At 38.6% G+C, this 23,549-nt stretch overlaps 1 protein-coding gene across 1 annotated transcript in view; it reads left to right on the forward strand.

Moving 5' to 3' along the window:
* The first annotated feature begins 3,805 nt into the window (after nt 1–3,805).
* LOC103607286 (SLAM family member 6-like) overlaps nt 3,806–23,549 on the forward strand; it is a 25,095-nt gene continuing 5,351 nt past the window's right edge. The window contains exons 1-4 of the mRNA XM_008591808.1: nt 3,806–3,873; nt 4,731–5,063; nt 5,453–5,725; nt 5,887–6,076. Coding sequence (XP_008590030.1) covers nt 3,819–3,873; nt 4,731–5,063; nt 5,453–5,725; nt 5,887–6,076 — 851 coding nt within the window. The 5' untranslated portion in view covers nt 3,806–3,818. The remainder of the gene's footprint in view (nt 3,874–4,730; nt 5,064–5,452; nt 5,726–5,886; nt 6,077–23,549) is intronic.

Genomic DNA, 23,549 nt, shown 5'->3' on the forward strand with positions numbered 1-23,549 from the left:
GTGGTGGCAACGGTGACTCAGGGGTCTCATGTTGCAAGATGGTGGAAGCAGAGAGAGCAGAGAGACTAACTCTCCTCTCTCTTCTTTTAAAGCCCTCAGAACCACACCCTTGACCACCTTTTTTTAATCCATTCACTATGGCAATGTCCTACGATCCAACCACCTTTTCAAGGCTCCACCTTTCAATTACCATAATAGGATTTCCCACCCTCTTAACAGTCACAGTGGGAGCTAAGTTTCTAATACATAAAACTTGAGGGACACAATTCACGCTTCAGTGAGTTTTGGGGGGACATAATTCAATTCACCACCACCCCCATGCTTCCTGCAGCCCTTCCCTTCACCTCCATCCCACCCCCTTCTGCTGCTCATGTGGCATTTCCACCAGGGAGAGGACAGCAGATGGAAGATCACGGACTGATGCATTCCTTCCATCGTCTCCTGGCACTGTCTAGCTGTTTCTCACTCATTGAGGCTGCAAAGTCAGAGTGGAATACTAAGGAATATTAATTCCTTTAATATGTGGCTGCCATTGGCTACACTTGGCCTAAGATTCTAGATGTGTGGACAATGAGGCTACTCATGAGACACAGAGGCACAGGACTCCTGGCATCGACTCGCTGTCTCTTAACAGAAAGTTACCATCCTCCCCCTTCTTGAGCAGCAAGGTCTCACAGTCTCGCTTGGTCAGAGGGCTGTGGTAATAAGGCAGATTCGTGGAGAGCCCTCTTTTATCTTAAACTGATTTGATGGCAGGAAAACCAGTCCTAATATTTTAAATGTACATTCTAAATAAAGAATATTCTAAGGATAGGGCCGGCCCGTGGCTCACTCAGGAGAGTGCGGTGCTGATAACACCAAGGCCCTGGGTTCGGATCCCACATAGGGATGGCCGGTTCGCTCACTGGCTGAGCGTGGTGCTGACAACACCAAGTCAAGGGTTAAGATCCCCTTACCGGTCATCTTAAAAAAAAAAAAAAAAGAATATTCTAAGGATAAATAGATTTGCAAAGAAATCTTATACTCATTAAGTGTTTATTGTTGCCATAAAAATTTCTGGTATTATTATTTTATAACTATGTATTTGTCTTTTTCCAGAATAAAACTAGTTCTTACATTTGTGCTGTTAGGAAACAAGATTTTCTCTTGTAAGAAAAAGAGATACATGTAAAGTCAAAGAATTTAAATGAAAATTGGGAAAATGCATGCAAACTTTTGTTCTATTTTTTTTCTTTAAAGAAGTAAGTATTTCCTATTTCTATTCACTAGAAAGGTCTGGAAGCAATGCAACCCAATGCCAATGTGTATGCTTAGTAACAAAATTGTGGTCTCTAAGTACCATTTCCCGTTAAAAGAATCAAGCATCTTTGGAGGAATGACTGATTTCATGTCTGAAGCAGGTAATAAACAAGATGAGCCTGGGACACCTTCTTGTTCAATAATTCAAAGAAATTTTAGAAGACTAACCAAGGAATGTCAAAAGAACATGGGGACCAACATAAAAGGTCTCACATTGATCAAAGATGAGAAAATATTAAGCACCAAAATAATAATGTTTGCAGTTGATTGAAACACATTGAATATAAAAAAATTCATGACTTTATAATGATACTTAAAAGTGAAAGAGGAAGTGAAAAAGAGAGAAACTTCTCTCAAAAAAAAAAAAAAAAAGAAGAAAAAGAAAAGGAGGAAGTGAAGGAGGACTGACTTCTCTAGATTAGAGGATATTTGTGAAGCTCGATAACAAAATGCAGTGTAAGGATCTTGTTTGGATCGTGATTAAAACAAAACCAAGTACAAAATGTTTTCTTCCATTGGGGGAACTTTAAATATGGACTGGGTATTTTATAATACCAATGAATTATTTTTCACTTTTTTAGCTGTGAAAATGACATTGAAAGTATATAAGAAAATGAATGTGTTTGTATATATATGTATTTAAAAAACGCATATTGAAATATGTAGAAATGATGGCGTGATACCTAGGATTTGCTTTAAATACTCGAACAAGAAGAAAAAATATATAGGTGAAATGAAAGTGGCAAAAATAGTGACAATTATTGACTCTGAGAGGTAGGTATCTTAGTTCACGTAACATTATCCCAATTTTAGTGTTTGGTTGAGAATTTCTAAAAGCAGTCCTATGTTAAGCTGATCCTCTTGTATTGTTAGCTCACTTCACAAGAATATCATTAATTTCTCAAATTTGGGAAAGTAGGAATAAAGCAGGCAAATTTGCAAAACATGATCCTACAGCCCTAACCAGAAACCCTTCTCCAGGAATTTGGAAGTGGAAGAAAAGGAAAAAGTAAAGAAGAGAGAGAAATAAAGGATGGTGATGAGTTTCTGGGTATGGCCAGCTGTAATAGCCGTGTACTGGTACATTCTACCAGTACGGAGGTGGATAGAGAGAGAGCTGATCCAGAAAGAAAAGAAGAAATCAGAAACACAGAGAACAGAGTCAGGAGACAGAGTCCTATTTTCTTTCCCCTTGGTTCTCATTTCCTAGATCCTGTGCTGTCTGAGTCCTGCTACACTCTTGCCATTGTGCTTTTTAGTCTTTTAATACCTGCCACCCCCCCCAATCACAAGTTAGTTTGCATTGGGTTTTGTTACTTACCACTGATATTTTATGAATGCTGCCTTATGTAACAACGTCTACTGTCATGTCCGAAGAAGCATTGGGTCAAAAATGAATCTCCTAGTCAAATAGGAAAGAGAGTTGTGACCTCTCCCAGGGGGATGGAGATGCAAAGGATTACTCAAAGTCCATTTCTCCAGAGCAGTGAGAGGCCCAGAAGGGGTTAATCCCTGGACCAATTCCTTCAAGAGATCAGGATTCCTAGAAATAACCCCAAATGAGGTTTTCTCTCAGTTTTTATTCCCCAGGCAAGAAAGTTACAGAAAAGGAGCATAGGTGGTTACAAAAGGAACAATGAGATAATTGTCATGGCAACACTCAGTCCCCAAGAAACTCAAAGAAACAGCTGAAGGTGAGATGAGGAACATCCCTCAACCAGCAGCCTTGAAGCTTTTAGCTCACATACTTTCCCATCATTAGGTTTAGCTGCACCAAGGACAACTGCCTTTATAGCAGGCATTTTTGCTGTGTCACAATTTTTTTTTTTTTTTATCTACAACAGAGACTTTAGTCCTGGGAAAGTTTTCTGTTTTTCCCAAGCTAAGCATTACTATGTGCAATTCTAAAAAGGCAGGCGATTCCTTAAACTAAAGGGCTTTGGCATTGCTAAAACTACATTTGCTTTCTTAATGTTGGTATCCTCCACAAAGACTCATGTAGATACTAGACAGTGTGGGGTCAAAGCCAGATTATGTGAGGCCATAGATGCCAATAGTGCTGGGGATTTTGTTGCTGAGGACTTGCACTGCACTTGTTTAGAAAGTGCAATGCTGGGGCAGACCAACCTTCCACTTAATTCCTATCAGTTATTTGGAGGTATCAGCATTTGCTGGTTTTATTCTCATTTAGCTTTGTAAACCATGCAAGGTGTATTTTGTGTTGTAAGGTAAGAGGAAAATTTACAGAAAAGGGTCACCAGTTGTATGAAAACCATTTGCTTATGCCTCTTAGGTTCCTTTAAAGTGGGATCTGTATTTCTGAGCTATCTGTGACTTTAAGGACAGAAGCTTAAGTGGGAGTCAGGGTCAATTAAAATAACAAAGGAAGTGGTTAGCAAACTGTGATCGGAATGGGGAACTAACAGAGGTTTGTGCTACAGAATAGGACCTGCTGCTCTCTTCCACCTTCCTCTTAAATCTTTGTGACCCTTAAGGGAAACCAGCTCAGTCTTGCCAGCATGGGGCCTCCTGCTCAGCTTCTCTTCCTCCTCCTGCTTCTCCAGTCCCAGGAAGGTGAGTGAATCAGGGGCTTCTCCCCTGTAGCTTGACCTTCCCAGACGTGGAGGTCCACGTGGGCGCTGCACACCAAGGACTTTCCCAGAACGGAGGATCCCATGTTAGAGAGACTGGGGGACGAGGCAGAAAGAAAAGGTTGAGGGACTCTAGGACCTGAGAGAAAAAGACTGAGTGGAGAGTGAAGAAGAGGGAGGGGAAGAGGAAAACAGAAAAGTCTGAGGTACATAGAATAAACAGCATTGTGAATGTGAGAGTTGGAAAGAAACTGAAAGGCTTTGCATTCTATCTAACTTGTTTTATGAAGGAAGAGGAGGGGCTTAGAGGAATCGACAGACTTGCCCAAAGTTGTACATCTAGAAAGAGGCAGGATCAGGACTAAGAAGCAGGTGTCCTGTCTGTCATCTGGGATCCTTACACCACTTACTATTGAGACATAGAACTGCAATGATATTGAAATCCCAGTTCTGGAGGAGGGAAGCATTTCAGAAAATACAAAGTCATGAGAGTTGAAATCTAAAGCTAAAGAAAAAAGAGGAGCCAGGCAGGGCAGGGCTGGGCTCTGACTTCACCAGTGGTCTCTATTCTGGTTTTCCAGAGCTTGTATCCCTCAGGGGAACACAAACCCTGGGATGGGGAAGTGATCCCAGCAGGAAGGATCCCCAGGGTGATCCCTGGAGATGTCAGTGGGAAGGAAAACTTAAGCATTGCCCACTTCAAGCTCCAGCCACAGCACCACTACTAATAACTGTTTATTCTTCTGGGCCCTAACAAGGAAGAGCTATGACTGACCAGGAGACTTGTGGGGGTGGGGGAGGGGTGGAGGCCAAGTTCAGCTTTTCCTTTTGTGTTTACAGGGAATGCAGTTTCACAAAGCAGCTCAACCCCATTGATAGTGAACGGGGTGCTGGGGGAGTCAGTAACTCTTCACTTGAAGTTTCCTGCAGAAGAGACGGTTGAGGCCATTATTTGGCTTTACAATGGAAAGTCTATCGCCTTCATAAAGGCACGTGGAGCAGGAAGTCCACTAATCCATGTGACTGATGAAAAGAGGAGAGAACGAATGAACTTCACCAGGTCCTACTCCTTGCAGCTCAGCAACCTGACAATGGCAGACACAGGATCCTATGGTGCCCAGATAACCACAGAGACCTTTACATTCCTCTTCACTTACATTCTGAGGATCTTCAGTGAGTAAGGGCATAAAGAACTAGGCCCCTGCTGGTAAGCCTGGGGGGCTGGAAGAGTCTTGGTAAAAGTGATCCTCCAGTTTCACTCTTTGACCAGTACAGAACCTTTCCTAGGTAGAATTTTGCTTTTTGTTTTCTTATTCTTTTTTGTCCTTGGCTGATGGCTGTGTCTGGTTGAAAAACATCACACAATTTGCCCTTTTCTTTATTCAGCCCCTCAGGGGCTGGAAATGGAGGAATCAGAGATCTTTTCTCTGAAGGGGTCTAGATGTCTTGCTGTGCTCTCTCCCCTTTCCATTCACCTGATTGCTTGAGTTCTCTCCTCTTTGGATGTCCTAAAGAGGCTCTTGATTGCTATTTGTATCTTTTAAAACTATTGTTTCAAGCAGTGCGGCTGCCAAAGCCTCAAGTAAGAGTGGATTCCATCATCTCTGAAAACAGGACCTGCAGTGCCACCTTGAGGTGTTCTGTGGAGGAAGGAGGAGAGACTATCGTGTATAAGTGGACACCTATGGGACCAGGGGCTGTTGTGTCCGAGGAAGGATCTGTCCTCCGTGACTCCTGGAGCCTTTATGATCTGGATCAGACCTACACCTTCACAGCTCTGAATCCTGTTAGCAGTGTCAACGCCACTCTCATCCTTGCTGCGCAGCTTTGTGCTGGTAACTGGCCTCTTCTGGTCTCTCCAGCACCCTTAGGAAACACTTTGAGGGGCTTTAGAAGGAGCTGAGAAGAGCACATGGCAGCCCTTGGTCCTGCCACAACCCCCTTCCACTTACATGTACGTGCTCTGTCCTCTCTCATTCTTCTTTTTCTGTTTCAGGTTCCAAGGAAGCTGAAAGCACCTATTGCCCAGTGAAATGGATTTTCCTGGGGAAGGGGATTTTTCTCCTTGTGCTTCTGGGAATTCTAGGAACTTGGCACATCCAGACCCAGGTGCTTAGCAACTCCTTAGGTCTAACTCAAGGTTATAAGAGGCCACCAGTGCCCCAGAAGAGTCAGGCTATGACCAGGTGAGGCCATTACTTTCCTGTGGCTCAATTAAATTAGGTTTCTTGACCTGTACTCTTTTAAAGGTGTAGTACTATGGATTGTCAAAGGCCACGGGGATAAAATTTCATATCTTGTCATGTGTGAGCCCGTATACATGTTATGAGAATGAGGAAGTCTCGGCAAGAAGAAATAAAATAACTTATGAATACCATGTTATCTATTCTAAGAATATTTTTTCTCCATACTTTAAAGTTTCTGAAATCAAGATAAGTCATAATATCAATGTGTACAGCTAAAAAAGATAGTGTGTTTTTCTCCTATAACACCATTAATAAAATGATACTGCTTTTAAAAATAAATGGTGTCTTTTGTTGGTGGGAATGTAAATTCATACAGCCATTTTGGAAAGCAGTATGAAGTTTCTTCAGAAAACTAAAAATAGAATTACCATATGATTCAGCAATCCCACTTCGGGAGATATAGTCAAAGGAATTGAAATCAGTATGTTGAAGAGATAACTGCACTACCATGTTTATTTCAGCATTATTCATAATAGCCAAGGTATAGAAACAACATGGAACGTATGTGTAGGAACTGGTATGTAATATAAATGGAATCATACAGTATTTGTTTTGTTGCTGGCTTATTTTACTTAGCATAATGTCCTCAAGTTTCATCCATATTATGTAGCATGTGTCAGAATTCCCTTCCTTTTTAAGGATGAATTATATTCCTTTGTAAATACATACCACATTTTACTTATCCATTCATTTGTTGATGAACACTTGGGTTGCTTCCATCTTTTGGCTGTTGTGACTAATGCTGCTATGAATGTGGGTATACAGAAGGAGATGATCTCTTATCTAAAAATTTATAAATGGGTAGGACCTTCCCAAAGTAAGTGTTGAGAAGTATGGAGGGGAGAAGATTCTAGGCTGAGATCACTCTGGGCAAAGTTACTGCAAGGCTGGGCAAATGGAAGTGTAGTGCTGTCAACAAACAAGAGATTCAGGAAATACCATTTATTGATACCCAGCCATTCCCATGGACATTGCATTTGGCTATGCAGAATATGCCCTGCACAATTCTAGGGGTTTCCATTCAGTATACTGCACAATCTACACATTCATACAATATAAAACATTGAACATTTTCTCCTCTATGAAGCCTTCCCCAATTTTCCCATCAAAAGTGGTCACTTCTATTTCATGCCACTCCTATACCTCTTTTATACAACTATAGTACTTTTCTTACTGTTTCTTTCTTGTCTGTCTTCTTCTCTAGAATGTGAATGCTTCACGTTCAAATGTGTTTCTATCTCCCAGTTCCTACACATATGTTCCATGTTGCAACCAGTGCCTATGGTTCCATACACATAGTAGTTGCTTAGTGAAGTCTGCCTTCAGAAATCCCTCTTTCTCTTCTCCTTTCCTGGATCCTCTTCCTGAGTGCCTCAGGCAGCTCCTTAACACTAATATCTCACCAATGCACTACTTCTCTTCTTCACTAGCTTTATCATCTGAATTCAAGATGTTCCATATATCCCCTGATGAATTAAAACACTTGTATGCACATTAATGGCAGAGGAATAGGGCATTCTCTCCCAAGTAGAATATGGCCTCTCCCAGATATAAAACCTTTTTTTCCTCTGGGGCCTCAGAGACAATTCAGGTACTTCACTGGCTAAACCAGAAGTAAATCCAGGTTGCACTGAAGTCCTCCACAGCACTTGAAATTTATATAGAATTTCCTCAATCCCCCAATTCCATGACTTGGGAAAACATCCCCAGAATTTCTTCAAATTCCTAGGGACTAACTTTCTCATGGTCCACTCTGCCTCTGGGAAAACATCCCCAGAATTTCTTCAAATTCCTAGAGACTAACTTTCTCATGGTCCACTCTGCCTCTGGGCCCCTGTGCTTCTGTGTTTTCTCTCCAAGTGCCCCATGTGGATGAAGAAGCAAAATCTCAACACAACTTTGAATGCTCTCTCCCACTCAAAATAAAGTCTAATTGCAAGGAAGCACCAGTAAGTGATGTAAAATTTACTGAAGATTTGCTAGAGAAAACAGAAAAGGAGGAGTTTGTATTGAACATTCTATAGCAGATAAGCTGGCAATCCATTTAGACATCCCTGTTCCTCAGAGGCCTTTTGAGCCATCCTATCACAAGGAACTCTCCTTTACTCTCCCTTTCCCCCGAGTCACATAGCTTCTTTGCCTTCTCCTACCCCTCCAGGATTTTCTACCTGTTCACAGTCATCACAATCTCTTCAGATTCTTTGACCTTCATTATTCAGAACAAATCGACATTCTCTGGCATCTATTATCCAACTTTTACAAAAACAAAACAAAACAAAACTTAAAAGACTTCTCCTGCAGAAACCCTTTTGAAATTATAGAAAGCTTGTTTTCCTACTTTTTTTTCATTCAGAATAGGCAAGAAGAAATAAATTCTCAGGAATACCTACCTTTGACAGTGTTCTTTACAAATATTTCCAAAAGGACATAGATTCTAGAGTACTTGTGGTAGAACAAGTTTCATTTTAGAAAGTTTTGGTCTAAAAGAACTCTTAGGAAACAAATCATAATACTATTCTTACATACAGTGCTTGACATCATCAAATAAACAGGAAAAGGCAGGATCTAATGTACATATTTGTATGCAAATCAAACAAGCAAATACAGGAATAAGCAAAAAAAAAAATCAAGGTAAAAGAAGGAAAGCATCCTCAAAAAAGGAAAAATATATATTTAATTATGCATCAAGTATAGTGTGGTCACATACAATGAGAATTTGAATTAAGAAAAAAGTGATATAAAATATTAAAACATTTCTTTATAAACAAAATTTAAAATAATGCAACCCACCTTTCAAAAATGTTTTCTAAAAAACTGAAAAATTAAAAATTGGTAGATGGTAGGATTTATAAACCATGTGTATGTTGTCACCACATGGTTGTACTCATAAACAAGAGTATCAGTTTTACTTTCTCAGCAAGCATGCCTTGTTATTATGAGGGAAACCATATAGTTTATAAAAAGTTTTTGTCCTTATGGCATATGTTATTAGTTGCCTACCCACAGCTAGAAGTCTCCTCTTCACTTGATTTTATTAGGTGACCAATGTACTAGTCCCAGGAGTTAAGTCATAATTCTTATAAACCAAGTATGAAATCCTATTGCTTTCCTGCTGATAGTTTTATGGGCTGGCATATAATCCAATTCTGGCCAATTAAATGCAAAGAAAAGTGTGTTTCTGGAAAAGGCTATTTTTCTATGATAAGAGTGGAGTTTTTGAAAGAGTATTCTCTGGCTGTCCTGATTACACCCCTGTTTACTTCCTTTGAATGCTGAAGCTCTGATAGCCATTTTGCAAATATAAGATAACAGGCCTAAGGGCAGTGACTCTCATACTTATACCACCTCCTAGCAAACTGAGTTCAACAGCACATTCAAAAGATCATTCACCATGATCAAGTGGGATTCATCCCAGGGATGCAAGATTGGTTCAATGCCTGTAAATCAATAAATATAATGCATCACATTAAAAGAATAAAGAACAAAAATCATGTGATTTGAATAAACACAGAAAAAGTATTTGACAGAATTCAACATTCTTTCATGATAAAAGCACAACAAATTAGGTATAGAAGGGAAGAATCTCAAACAAAAATCAATAAAATGCCAGGAGTAAGACAATACCTTTCAATAACAACCCTAACTGTAAATAGATTAAATTCCCCACTCAAAAGACACAGACTTGCTGATTGGATTAAAAAGCTAGACCTAACTATATGCTGTCTACAAGATACTCACCTCACCTGTGAAGATACACACAGAATAATAGTGGAAGGATGGAAAAAGATATACCATGCAAATAGAAACAGAAAATGAGCAGGAGTATCTGTTCTTATACTGGATAAAATAGACTTTAAATGAAAAAACACAAAAAGAGACAAAGAAGGCCATCATATACTTAAAAAGGGACCTATCCAGCAAGAAGACACAACAATCATAAATATATGTGCACCCAACACCGGAGCACCCAGATATATAAAGCAAACACCATTAGACCTAAAGAGAGAAATAAACTCCAATACAGTAATGGTAGGCAACCTCAACACCCCTCTCTCTATATTGGATAGATCATCTAGGCAACAAATCAACAGAAAAACACTGGATTTAATTTACACATTAGACCAATTGGATCTGGTAGATATTTATAGAGCATTACATTAAAGAGTTACAGAATATACTTTCTTATCTGCAGCACATGGAACATTCTTCAGGATAGATCATGGACATGTTAGATCACAAATCAAGTCTCAACAAATTTTAAAATATTGAAATAATTTCAAGTATCTTTTCAGACCACTGTAGATTAAAACTAGAAATAAAAAAAAAAGTGAAACTCTGGAAACTATATAAACACATGGAAATTAAATAACATTCTACTGAATGATCTATGGATCTATGAAGAAAATAAATAGGAAATCAAAAAATTTCTTAAAACTAATCAAGATAAAGACACATCATACCAAAATCTGTGCGATACTGTAAAAGCAATACTAATGTAGAAAGATTTCAAATAAACAACCTGATGCTATACCTCAAAGAACTAGAAAAACAAGAAAAATCCAATCCCAAAATTAGTAGATGGGGAGAAATGATTAAGATCAGAGTAGAACTATGTGAAATAGAGACCTCAAAATGATACAAAAGATCAATGAAACAAAAAGTTGGTTTTCTGAGAAGATAAACAGAACAGACAAACTGTTAGCTAGGCTAACTGAAAAAAGAAAAGAGAAGATCCAAATAACAAAAATCAGAAATGAAAGAGGAGACATTGTATTTCTGATACCACAGAAATATGAAGAATTATGAGAGACTATTATAAACAACTATATGCCAACAAATTTGAAAATCTGGAGGAAACAGTTTAATTTCTGGACACACACAAACCACCCAGACCGAATCAAGAAGAAATAAAAAAACTGAACAGATCGATAACACACAATGAGATTGAAGCAGTAATCAGCAGTCTACCAACAAAGAAAAGCCCAGATGGCTTTACTGCTAAATTCTACCAAACCTTTAAAGAGGAATTAATACCAATTCTCTTCAAACTATTCCAAAAAAGTGGAACAGAGGCTGTTCTCCCAAACCCATTCTATGAGGCCAGGATCACCCTGATACCAAAACCAGACAAAGATACAACAACAACAACAACAACAACAAAAAATAAAGAAAGAAAGAAAGAAAGAAAAAGAAAAAGAAAGAAAGAAAGAAAGAAAGAAAGAAAGAAAGAAAGAAAGAAAGAAAGAAAGAAAGAAAGAAAGAAAGAAAGAAAGAAAGAAAACTACAGGCCAATATCTTTGTTGAACATCAATGCAAAAATTCTCAACAAAATATCAGCAAACATAATACAGCAATACATCAAAAAATTATACACCATGATCAAGTGAGATTCATCCCAGGATGCAAGAATGGATCAACATATGCAACTCAATAAATGCAATACACCACATCGACAAAATAAAGGAAAAAAATCCTATGATTATCTTAATAGACACAGAAAAAGCATTTGACAAAATTCAACATCTTTTTATGATAAAGACTCTCAGCAAATTAGGTGTAGAAGGAAAATTTCTCAATACAATAAAAGCTGTACATGACAAACCCACTGCCACTATCATCTTGAATGAATAAGACAAGGATGCCCACTTTCACCACTTGTATTAAACATATTATTGGAAGTACTAGACAGAACAATTAGGCAAGAGAAAGAAATGAAGGGCATCCAGATTGGAAAAGATGAAGTCAAACTCCCTGTTTGTAGATGACACAATCCTATATATAGAAAAACCTAAAGACTCTACCAAAAAACTCTGAGAGCTGATAAATGATTTCAGTAAAGTTTCAGGATACAAAAGCAACATGCAAAAATCCATATCAGTTTTATATTCTAACAATGAACTAGCAGAAAAGGAAATCAAGAAACAAGCCCATTTACAATAGTCACCAAAACACACACACACACACACACACACACACACACACACACACAGAGAGGAATAAATTTAAGGAGGTAAAAGATCTCTACAATGAGAGCTATAAATTACTGCTAAAAGAAATTAAAAAGAACACAAAAAGATGGAAAGACATTCCATGCTCTTGGATTGGAAGAATTAACATTGTGTTAATTCATCCAAAGCAGATTCAATGCAATATCCATCAAAATACTAATGACATTCCTCACAGAAATAGAGAAGAGAAACCTGACATTCATATGGAACAACGAAAGACCTCAAATAGCTAAAGCAATCCTGAGCAAAAATAAATAAATAAAGCTAGAGTTTTTATACTACCTCCTTTCAAATTATACTACAAAACTATAGTAACCAAAACAGTATGGTACTAGCATAAAAACAGATGCTTGGACCAATGGAACAGAAAAGGGAACCCATAAATCAACCCACAAACTTATAGCCAACTGATCTTTGACAAAGGTACCATGAACATACATTGGGGAAAAGACTGCCTCTTCAATAAATGGTGGTGGGAAAAGTGGATATCTATATGTAGAAGAATGAAACTAGACCTGTACCTCTCACCATATACCAAAATAAACTGAAAATGGATTAAAGACTTAAATATGAGACCTGAAACTATAAAACTCCTCAAAGAAAACATAGGGGAAACACTTCAGGAAGCAGGAATGGCAAAGACTTTATGAATAAGACCCCCAAAGCATAGACAACCAAAGAAAAAATAAACAAATGGGATTATATCAAACTAAAAAACTTCTGTACAGCAAAACAATTAACAGAACAAAAAGACAACCTATAGAATGGGAGAAAATATTTGCAAACTATGTGACAAGGGATTAATATCCAGAATATAAAAGGAACTCAAACACCTTAACAATTGTTTGAGTAAAACTTTAACAGTAAAAAAAAATATTAAAAATAAACAAACAAATAACACAATTTAAAAAATGGGCAAAGGAGCCGAATAGGCATATCTCAAAGGAAGATATACAAATGGTCAGCAGGCACATCAAAAAATGCTCAACATCACTAAGCATCAGGGAAATAAATGCACATCAGAACTACATTGAGATATTATCTCATCCTGGTTAGGCTGGCCATCATCAAAAAGACAGAGAATAACAAATGCTGGTGAGGATGGCAGGGAAAGGGGAACTCTCCACTGTTGGTGGGACTGCAAATTAGTTTAGCCATTGTGGAAAACAGTGTGGAAATTCTTCAAACAACTGCAGATAGAACTTCCATATAATCCAGCTATCCCACTGCTGGATATACACACAAAAGAATGGAAATCATCATGCCAAAGGGATACCTGTACTCCTCTATTTATCACAGCTCTTTTTACAATAGCTAAGGGTTGGAACCAACCTAAATGTCCGTTGACAGATAACTGGATAAGGAAAATGTGTGTGTATATATATATATATATATATATATATATATACAATGGAATGCTATTCTGCCATAAAAAAGAATGAAATTCTGTCTGGTAGCAACATGGGTGAAGTGGAGAATATTATGTTAAGTGAAATAAGCCAGGCACAGAAAGAGAAATACTGCATGTCCTCACTCATAAGTGAGAATGGAAGAAAGGAAGAGAGGGAGGGAGGGAGGAAGGGAGGAAGGGAGGGAGGAAGGAAGGAAGGTAGGAAGAAAGGAAGGAAGGAAGGAAGCAAGCAAGCAAGCAACAATCACAATAATACATTGAACTTTCAAAAGCAGAGAACAGAACTGAGGTTACCATAGGTGGGAAAGGGAGAGGGGAATTGAAGGTTAGTGAGAAATTGGTAAAGGTTTACAAAGAATGATCACAGTGTGTAATGATGAATATACTAATTATCCTGATTTGATCACCACATACTGTACACAGGTATTGATATTCAACTCTACCCCACAAATATGTATAATCAATTATGTTTCAATAATAATAAATAAAGGATACATAACACCTTCAAATAAAGATACCTCAAGGGAACTTCTTATAACCAAAATTTGCCAAAACACATTTCCATCATAAGAAAATACTACTAAGTACAAATGTGTCAAGAAAGGATTTTAAGCCTCATTTTGCTTAATGTTTACATTCTTATTGCCTCCAAGGGGGCATATCTTATAATTGTCTCCACCTTCACCCTTGTATAACAAGATGTAATAATCAGCTTAGTGCTTTGTCTTCCTCAAAGTACGATGTCAACACTCTTCCTGGTTTTTCTAAGTTCTTTATGAAATTGTTAAATAACATTTGTTGACTCTGATTTTTGTTACAAAACTAATTTAGAAAATATAGAGTTCCGAATTTTGTTTCCACTATGGCCTGAGAATGTTTTCCTATATATAGATTGTTGCAAATTTGAGAATATGACTTGTAGGCAAGTATACTATCAATCAAATTGCTCACCATTAAATTTTTATTAATTAAATTGAATAACCTTTTCAACAAATAGTGCTGAATCAATTGGATATAAATATGCCCAAAGGAAAAAAAAAGAGAAAACTTTGATCTATATCCTATACAATATTATAAAATTAACACAAAATAGATCATAGACTTAAATGTAAAGCCTAAAACTATAAAACAGGAGAAAACCTTTGTGATCCTGGGTTACGCAAGAATTTTGTAGCTATGATAACCAATACAGAATCCATAAGAGAAAAATTTGAGCTTCTTGTTTTTGAAAGATAATCAAAAGATAAACCAAAGACTGAGCAAAAATATTTGCAAATTATAAATCTGACAAAGGACATGTATTTAGAATATATAAAGAATGTTCAAAACTAAAAGAAGACAACCACTTAAAAATAGACACGATATTTGAACAGAGACTTCAAAGAAGATGTAGTGATGACAAATAAGCACATGAAATGTTGCCCGATCTCATCAGTCATTAGGAGAATACAGAAGAAAACCACATAAGATACCACAACATATATATTAGGAGGGCTAAAATTAAAAATACTGAGCATACCCACCTTTTGGTGAGGGTGTGGAGGAGCTGAAACTCTCATACACTGCTGGTGGGAAGATGGAATGGTACAACTACTTTGAAAAAAAGGTATGGATGTTTTTTAGAATAATACATACATCTGCCACATGATCTAGCCATTCCATTTGTAGGTATTTACACAAGATAATTGAAAGTGTATGTCTGTGCATAGACTTGTATATGGCCCCAAACTGGAAACAACATAAATGTCCATGACAGGTGAATGGATAAACTGTGGCATGTCCGTGTAATGGAATACTACTCACAACCTAAAAGGAATGAACTACGGATACATGCAAAAACATAGACGTACCTCAAAACAATTATTCTGAGTGAAAAAATCTAGACAATAATGAGTACTAATTTAATGATCAATTTATATCAAATTTTCGAAGATGCAAACTATGTATGGTGGTGATAAGAAAGCAGATCAGTGGTTGTCTGGAAATGAGGGTGGGAGGGAGGAAAGGATTACAAAGGGGCATGGGGAAACTTAAGGGTGATGGAAAAATTAGTATTTTGATTATAGTAATTTTTTCACAGGTGTATACATATGTAAAAACCTAATAATTGTACACTTTTAATATGCATAGTCTACTACACGTAAGTTATACCCCAATAAAGCTGTAAAGAAATGGAGTGTCAGTGACCTAGAGAGTAATATCAAGCAGTCTAGCATATGTGTTTGGAGTCCCTTAAGGTGAGAAGAGAGGGGAGATAGACAACAATATTTGAAGAAATAGTGGCCAAAAAAATTGCAAATTTGATGAAAAGTGTGAACTCACAGATCCAAGGAGCTCAGTGAAACTCAAGCCAGATAAACACACACATGCTCACACATGTACACACACACACACCCCAAGGCACATCATATCTATAATACCATGCAAAGTAGCCACACAAATTTTACAAGAATACATACAAATAAACAGATGCATGTTAAACACATAAGGTGTCTATGTGAGGAGAGAGGAGAATGGAAGTGAGAAACATAAATAAATAGAAGGAAAGAGGGGCTTTTGGTGGACCAATAAAGACAATATGTCATAAATGGAGGTAACAGATTAACTCAGCCCTCTGCAGTGGAGGCCAGAATATCACCACAAGCAGGTATTTGGAGTCAATGCTCAAAAGGACACATATAAGAAATAGCTAATGCTTTCATGGCACTTACTGTACATAAGGAACCATTGTAAATGGTTTTCACATATTATCTCATTGAATTCAGACAACAATGCTACAAGATAGGGGCTATTGTTACCACCATCCCTATTTTAGAAATGAGGACACTGAGGCACCAAGAGATTAAACAATTTTCCCCTAGTCACACAATTAGTAAGTGATAGAACAAGGACTTGGATCTGGCAGATGATCTGTTTCTAGAGTCTGATGTTCTCAACTGTGACACAATATTGGCTTGTAAGAACTCCCGGGAAGATCAGGAGAACAAGGAGTTTAAGCCAACTTTATGTCAATCTTTTTTTTTTTTCCTTTTTGTCTTTTTTCGTGACCGGCAACGGATCGCAACCCTCAGTGTCGCGCCTGTACCGGACCGGGACCGGCAACGGGATCGCAACCCTCGGTGTTGCGCCCGCACCTCGCTCAGCCCGTGAGCGGCCGGTCTGTATGTGGGATCCGAACCCTCAGCGGAAGCGCCGCCATGCTCCAGTGCGCCACCGGGCCGGCCCTATGTGAATCTTTAATGACAAGGTAACCTGACAAGCAGAAGGAACCAAGAGCATCCCAAGAAGCTGGCATGTGTGTCACACATGTGAAATGCTGCTTTCCTGAATGCAGCAAGAATCCAGATAAAAAAGGCACAGTTGATTGAGCTGTCTCATGAATGGGATGGCGGTAGGGCTGGGATCAGGAAGGAAGTCACAGGTACATTATACTACATCTAGTTTGGGACAACAGAAAATACTTTGCAAGGGAGGTGGCATTTGAGATTGATCTTGAAAGATGGCAAGACTTTTTTACAGGAAGAGATGGAGGAGATGAGAGGAAGATTCCAGGTAATGGAATACCATGATTATTATTTACTGAGCATCTCCTATGTTCCAGGTGCTGTGTGTGTTATCTCACCGAATACCCGCCAACAACCATAGAACGAAGGCAGGGCTACCCCCCTTATTCAGATTAAAAAACAAACCATTAATATTATTTTGCCCTGACCTTATTCTTTCTCTGAATGTTACCACTATCCAACTAGTCTCTCAAAATAGAAAGTTAGAGATTATTCAAAATCCTTTCTCACTCATCTCTATATCTAATGATTAAAACATGTCTTTTTCAGTACCTAAATAGTTTTATATTTATTCCTTCCCACTCATCCCTATAATATAGCTTAAATGTATGCTCTGGTCATCATTTCTGCATGATTTGATTGTCTCTTGGCTAAACTCTGTCTCCAGTTTTACCCCCTTCCAACTCAACAGACCGATACTTCAGAAATTAAAAATGATCTTTATTTCCCTACTGGGATATATGAATCAGGTTGGTTTATGTTGCACACAACAGAAAACTTATCTCAAATTGATTCAGTAGGGAAATTCAATAGAGAAACTTCTTGACTCAAGTAATGGGATGTTCAGAGGGAAGGCAAACTTCAGTGTTGACTTCATCTAGTGGCTCCAATGCCATTTCCCTGCAATTCTCTCAAGTCTGCCTTTTGCACTGTCAGTTTCATTCTCCAGGCTGGTTGCAAGGTATCTGCAGTGGTTTAGACACTCACGTTTACACTATGATGTCCAATGAGAGAGAAAAACTGCCTGTTACGTTCGTTCTTAGGAGTGAGAAAACTTTACCTGGAAGTTTCCAGAAAACTTCTCAAACTTTATTAACTCATGTTTCATCATGTGTACAACTCCTGAACCTGTTTCTCTGATTAAAGGAACACCATCCATGGATTGATGTAGGTCTGAGATCCTGAGTCAATCACTGGAAAGGGGCACATGGGATAATTTAAATAGCCTAGATGATCAGGACCCACTTCCAGAGCAGGGGGGAGGGGACTTGATCTTCCATACCACTTGGATGCTACGCAGTGGAAGTAGGACAAAATTGATATTGAGTAGAAAATCATGAGGTCATTGCATGAATAAGATCCAAACTCTTTTGCCCCAATAAAATGGCCCTCTGAGTTTCGGCCTCTGCTTATCTCTCAAGGCTCACTCCCTGCCACTCTTCTTTGCACACATAAAACTAAACTATATTGAACTACCTGCACTTCCAGAAAGAGAACGTGCTCTTTCAGATGACCATACTTTTCATATATCTATATCTACATCCACACATTTGTCTATATCTATACATATACTCCACTTCTTGGAAAGCCAGCCCCCTTTGACTAATAAACACATCCTTCAACATCAAACTTTTCCCATACGAAGCCTTCCTTGATCTCTTGGGCAAGTTTGACCAATGAGCCCTATGTGCCATAATTGTACCTAGTTCACAATCCTAATATTGCAGTTACCTCACTGTTTTGCAATCATTTGTTTTCTTTTTGGTTTTTCAGCTAAGTTGCAAGCTCCTTAAGGGCAGGGACTATGCCTTGCATCTTTCTATCTGCCTAGTAGAGTTCCTAGTACACACCAGATGCTCATAAATATTTCTTGAATGAGTGACGCTTGCCCTCAGCAGCACTGTTTCCCCTCCCCTTTCAGATTCTTCTTGCTTAGGCTCAGCATCCCTGGCCAGGCTCCTCAATGCTGCCTTGCTGGTGCTCAGGTCTTGGCATTGTCAGGCTCAGATGTATGACCCGTATTGGGTCTTATACCTAGGAGCAATTCTCTCTCTCGTACTTTAACTCAGCAGGTGAACAAATCCATTATATGTGCTTGTTCTGGATTTGTGCTTGTTCTTTCAGCATATCCTTCAGTGATCATGCCTCTGCCTCCTTGCTCTCTGAGTGTCTCTAGCAGGCATTGGGAACAGGTTTGCGTCCATCACTGGATCATTGGAATAGCCTCCCACTGTCTCCCTGCTTCTGATTTTGTTCATCTCAGTCTGTTCTCAGCACACCCTCAGAACTTGTCTTTCCTTTGCTAGAAATCCTAAAAATGGTTTCCCCTTTCACTCACATCCCTACCCCCCCATCCTCTTGCTCGCTGCTCTAGCTCCACCACTCTGGCCTCCCTAGTCACTCTTGAACACACCACGCGTGCCCCCGAATCACAGCCTTGGTACTTGCTGCTCTCACTCCTGGACTGCTCCTTCCTCAGATTCACGGAGCCAACTCTCTCACTTCCTTCAAGTCTGTTCAAATACCATCTTCCCAATGAGGCCTGACTACTCTTCTAAAAATTGCAGATTCTCTGTACTCCCCCTTCAGGTGCTCTTGATTCCCCTTACTCTGCCTTTTAAACAATTTTTTAAAAAATTTTTACCACTGTTCTTATACTCTTCACACATACTATGTATTTCCTAATCTATTAAGCTAGTTGTTATTGTCTGGCTCTTCTGGGTAGAATATAAACTTAACAAAATCAAGAATGTTTATTTTGTTCACTGATGTATATCAGGTGCCTAAAACAGTGTCTATACTATGGGCACACCATAAATATCTGTGGAATTGTTGTAATGAGCAGGCTGAAGCCATGTTGGGATCTCCTGCATGGGCTCTAAAAGATTTTAAAAGGACATTTTTTTTTTCTTGGCATGCATTTTTCTGAGTTTGCTCTTTACCCATGGTTATTTGATACTTTGAACTTTGGTAATGAGGCAAGATGACATTATTTACATAGATGTGAAGTTGTTTTCCAGCCAGTCTGAAGCTGCAGACTTTCACGTACTATCCAGACTGGGAGATAACAGCAAGGTTGGAAGCAGAAACCAGACGGAGTCTTGGCGAGACTTTGCACCTGCCCCTTGCACATACCCCTCCCTCCCGCTTTTCGTTTCCCACGTTCCATTCCCTCAGCCCCTTCTTTAAAAATTCTTCAGTAAATCTGAGTCTTTGAGATGGCTTTAGTCTGGCCATTCGCCTTCAGGTTTACCGGAGAGGTGGGTTAGCCTAACATCTCTCCTCAGGTCATCAGTATTCCTGAATAAAAGCTGACTTCCATTTTCACCAACATTTTAGTTTTGAGTCATTTGTTTTTGAAAGGTACAGCCAGACCTGTGTCCTATAACAGAATGAATGAATAAATTATCCTAATAACTTTAAATATATAACTGGTCCTCCTGAGAACAAAGGGGACATGGATTTGCAGAATGCGAGGACTGAGTACATTTCTCATACTTACTGTGGGGAATTATACTTCCAGAAAAAGCTCAAAAAACCCAAACCAGTCTTATATATTATTATATAATATATAATTTTATATATATTTCTGATTTATATACATGTAATATAAAATATATATATATATTTCTGATTATATAATATATAATTTTATATATATTTCTGATATTATATAATATATAATTTTATATATATTTTCTGATTTTATATATAAGATCTGATTTCCCCACAATCTTATGAATGTAGCTGTTGAGCAGTTTAAGAAATAGTCATGTTGTAATCATATCTAACTATAAAATTCCCTGAAATAAGAAGAACATTCTTCTAAATCTCTCACATATACTATAGATCCATTTCATCCACTTGTTTCTCTCTCTTTAGTAGTTTACAATCCAGCTTCAATTTTTAAACTGTTTTTAGTAACTGTTTTTATGCTGTATTTATACTCATTCTAGTTTTATGCTTTTTATTTATTTTTTTTACTCCCCAAGGAATCTGATGAGAACCTCTAGTTTAAGAACTGCTCCTTCAAGGCAACAACTCTATTTTACATATATATATATATTTAATCCCTAGCACCTAACACAGAATATTGCACACAGCAGGTATTCAATAAAAGTTCACTTAATGCTTGAGTGGAGTCTCACTCTCCTCCAACATATTTGAGGTGCTTGCTTTAGCATTCTTGAATGATCTCAAATCCAAATACATACACCTGTGAAACCCAAACTCCTATCAAGATATTACCATAATTCCTAAAATTCACTTGTGTCCCAATCCTGTCAATTCCTGCCCCATCCCAGCAGAGACAACCACTGTTCTGACTTTATTTCACCATAGATTAGATTTGAGTGCTCAGAAATTTCCTACAAATGAATTACAAGTAATTAATCTTTTAAGTAATTACAAGTAAGTAATCTTTTGTGTAAACCTTCTTTCACTTAGTATAATCTTGCCAGTATCTTGTTTAGGATATTTGCAATTATGCTCATGAGAGAGATGGGTCTATAAATTCCCTTTCTTGAACTGTCCTTTTGGTTTTCGTATCAAGATTATTCCTTCTCTCCCCATGTTGGTCTCTTCCTTTTGTCTAATAGCTAATACAATGACCTCCACATAGTAAGTAAGAAAAAATATGAATGAAGACATGAATCGACGGAGCTGTAATAATTTCATAGTTGCTTTGATCCAGTTTGATCTTTGATCATAGTTGTTTTGATTTTGTCAAAACCTACAGCTGTTCAAATAAGAATAGCAATACCATCAAACTTAACACTGGAAAGCTAATCTTGACTAGATCTTAATGATGAACTTGTTAGTTATAATAATATTATAATATTTTAATAAAAACAAACAAACCATTTTTTATTACTCACTGCGTCTTATGCTATTAGTTGCCACCCATTATCTGTCATCAACATCTTCCTTACTAATAGGACCCTGATTTTGTTTAGTCCGATAATGTGCAAAAGTGGGAAAAACCTACACACTTAGCCTGCTTTGTAGTTGGAAGTGGCCATGCAGCACAGTCTGGTCAATGAGACATGTCTACATAACTACCAGGGATTTGTTATAAAGGTTTTTTTTAAAAAATTAAATTAAATTTATTTATTTTTCCTTTATTTTTAAAAATGTTTATTGACTCATAATTGATTATACATATTTTTGGAGTTCAACATTGACATGTGTTGATCAAATCAATATTACTTGCATATATTTTATTACAAATCATTCTTATTCTTTATTCCCCTTTTCCAATCTCTCCCTATCTCCCTCTCCTACCCTCTCCCCCCTCTAATTACCCTAGATTTCTTCTCTCCTTCTGAAAGAGTAATGGTTACTCTGTTGATTTGTTGCCTAGATGATCTGCCCAATGCTGAGAGGTGTGATCAGGTCTCCCAATATTATCATAGGGCAGATGCTTCTTCTGTCACTCTGGAATGAGCTTTGTGGAGAGAGACATCCTCTTCTTTTCTTTATCTCTGCTGGTGACACTCCTTGTGTCAGTGCACTCCAGTGGCTGGCGAACCATCTGCATGGTGGTTATGGCATCTAGCCGCTTTTGTGACAGCCATGGTTATTGTGGTGATTGTGATGGGCTACCCACATGGAGGTGATGTTTTTGGCATCCTCCTTACCTAGTTGCTGGTAGCTCCCGAGTCCATGCCTCAGGACCCCAGGTGGGCCTTATGGCACTGGTGGTGTACCTGGTTGTGGGAGGAAGGTCCAGTCCCTGGCTCCATACCTCAGGACGCCAGGCAGGCCCCAGTGGGTACTCTGTTTTTTCTTTCAGTTCTGCGTTGGATTACTTGCTGTTCCCACCACTTAAATTCTGTGCTGGAACTAATTTGTTGTCCTTTGCTTACTTCTAAAGTGGGGGAACTTCCTGTGGGGACCAGTACTTGAGCTCTGTGGTTGAGCTAAATTTCTTTGCTGCTGATTCCCTAGGGAAGGCTTTTTGTGCAGCTCAGGGTTTAATGGTTGACTATTTAGGTACTTCAGGGCTTAGTGAAATCCAATGCACCTGGGTTGTGTAGGAACACTGGTCTGGGCCTGAGTCTTTTCATCAAACTGTACCCCATGCAATTCTATATTCCAGACCAGTCTCCTCTGGGAGAAGGAGACTACACTGATTGGAAGGCAGATCTGCTGTCCTTTTTGTGCCCCAGCATTCTCCCGGTGGGCCTGTCTCCCCCACTGCCAGTGCTCCAAACACTTCCTGTGGGACTGGTTGTGCTCTGGTCCCTTGCAATGACTCATTGTCCTCTGATTGGCTCCTTTTTTTCATTTGTTGTGGCTCCTCAGTCCTATGTGGGTCATGGGAACACTGTTAGTGGTATTGCTGGCCTGGGGACCACCAAGGCCTTCTTCTCCCCTGCCGCCTCCAAGCAACTTCATCTGAAGGGCACAGCTGATGCTTTCCTGGCTCCTGCTCAGCGTGCTCAGCAGCTCCAGCCTGGAAATGGCTGGGATTCAAAACAATTGAAGCAGTTTTTTCTTTCTCTCATCGTGGCTTCTCCCACCTTCATGTACTCCTTAGGTCTTTCCTCCTCTTCCCCCGAGCTCTAGTGGCCCCAGCTTGGCTGTCATTGCTTTTTAGTAGTTGTAAATAGACTGATTTGTCAGGGAGAGTGACATTGGAGACCGTCTATTTCGCCATCCTTTTTTTTTTTTTTTTCCTTTTTGTCTTTTTTCGTGTCCGGCAACGG

Source organism: Galeopterus variegatus, unplaced genomic scaffold, assembly GCF_000696425.1.
Source record: "Galeopterus variegatus unplaced genomic scaffold, G_variegatus-3.0.2 Scaffold7302, whole genome shotgun sequence".
NCBI classification, from domain to species: domain Eukaryota; kingdom Metazoa; phylum Chordata; class Mammalia; order Dermoptera; family Cynocephalidae; genus Galeopterus; species Galeopterus variegatus.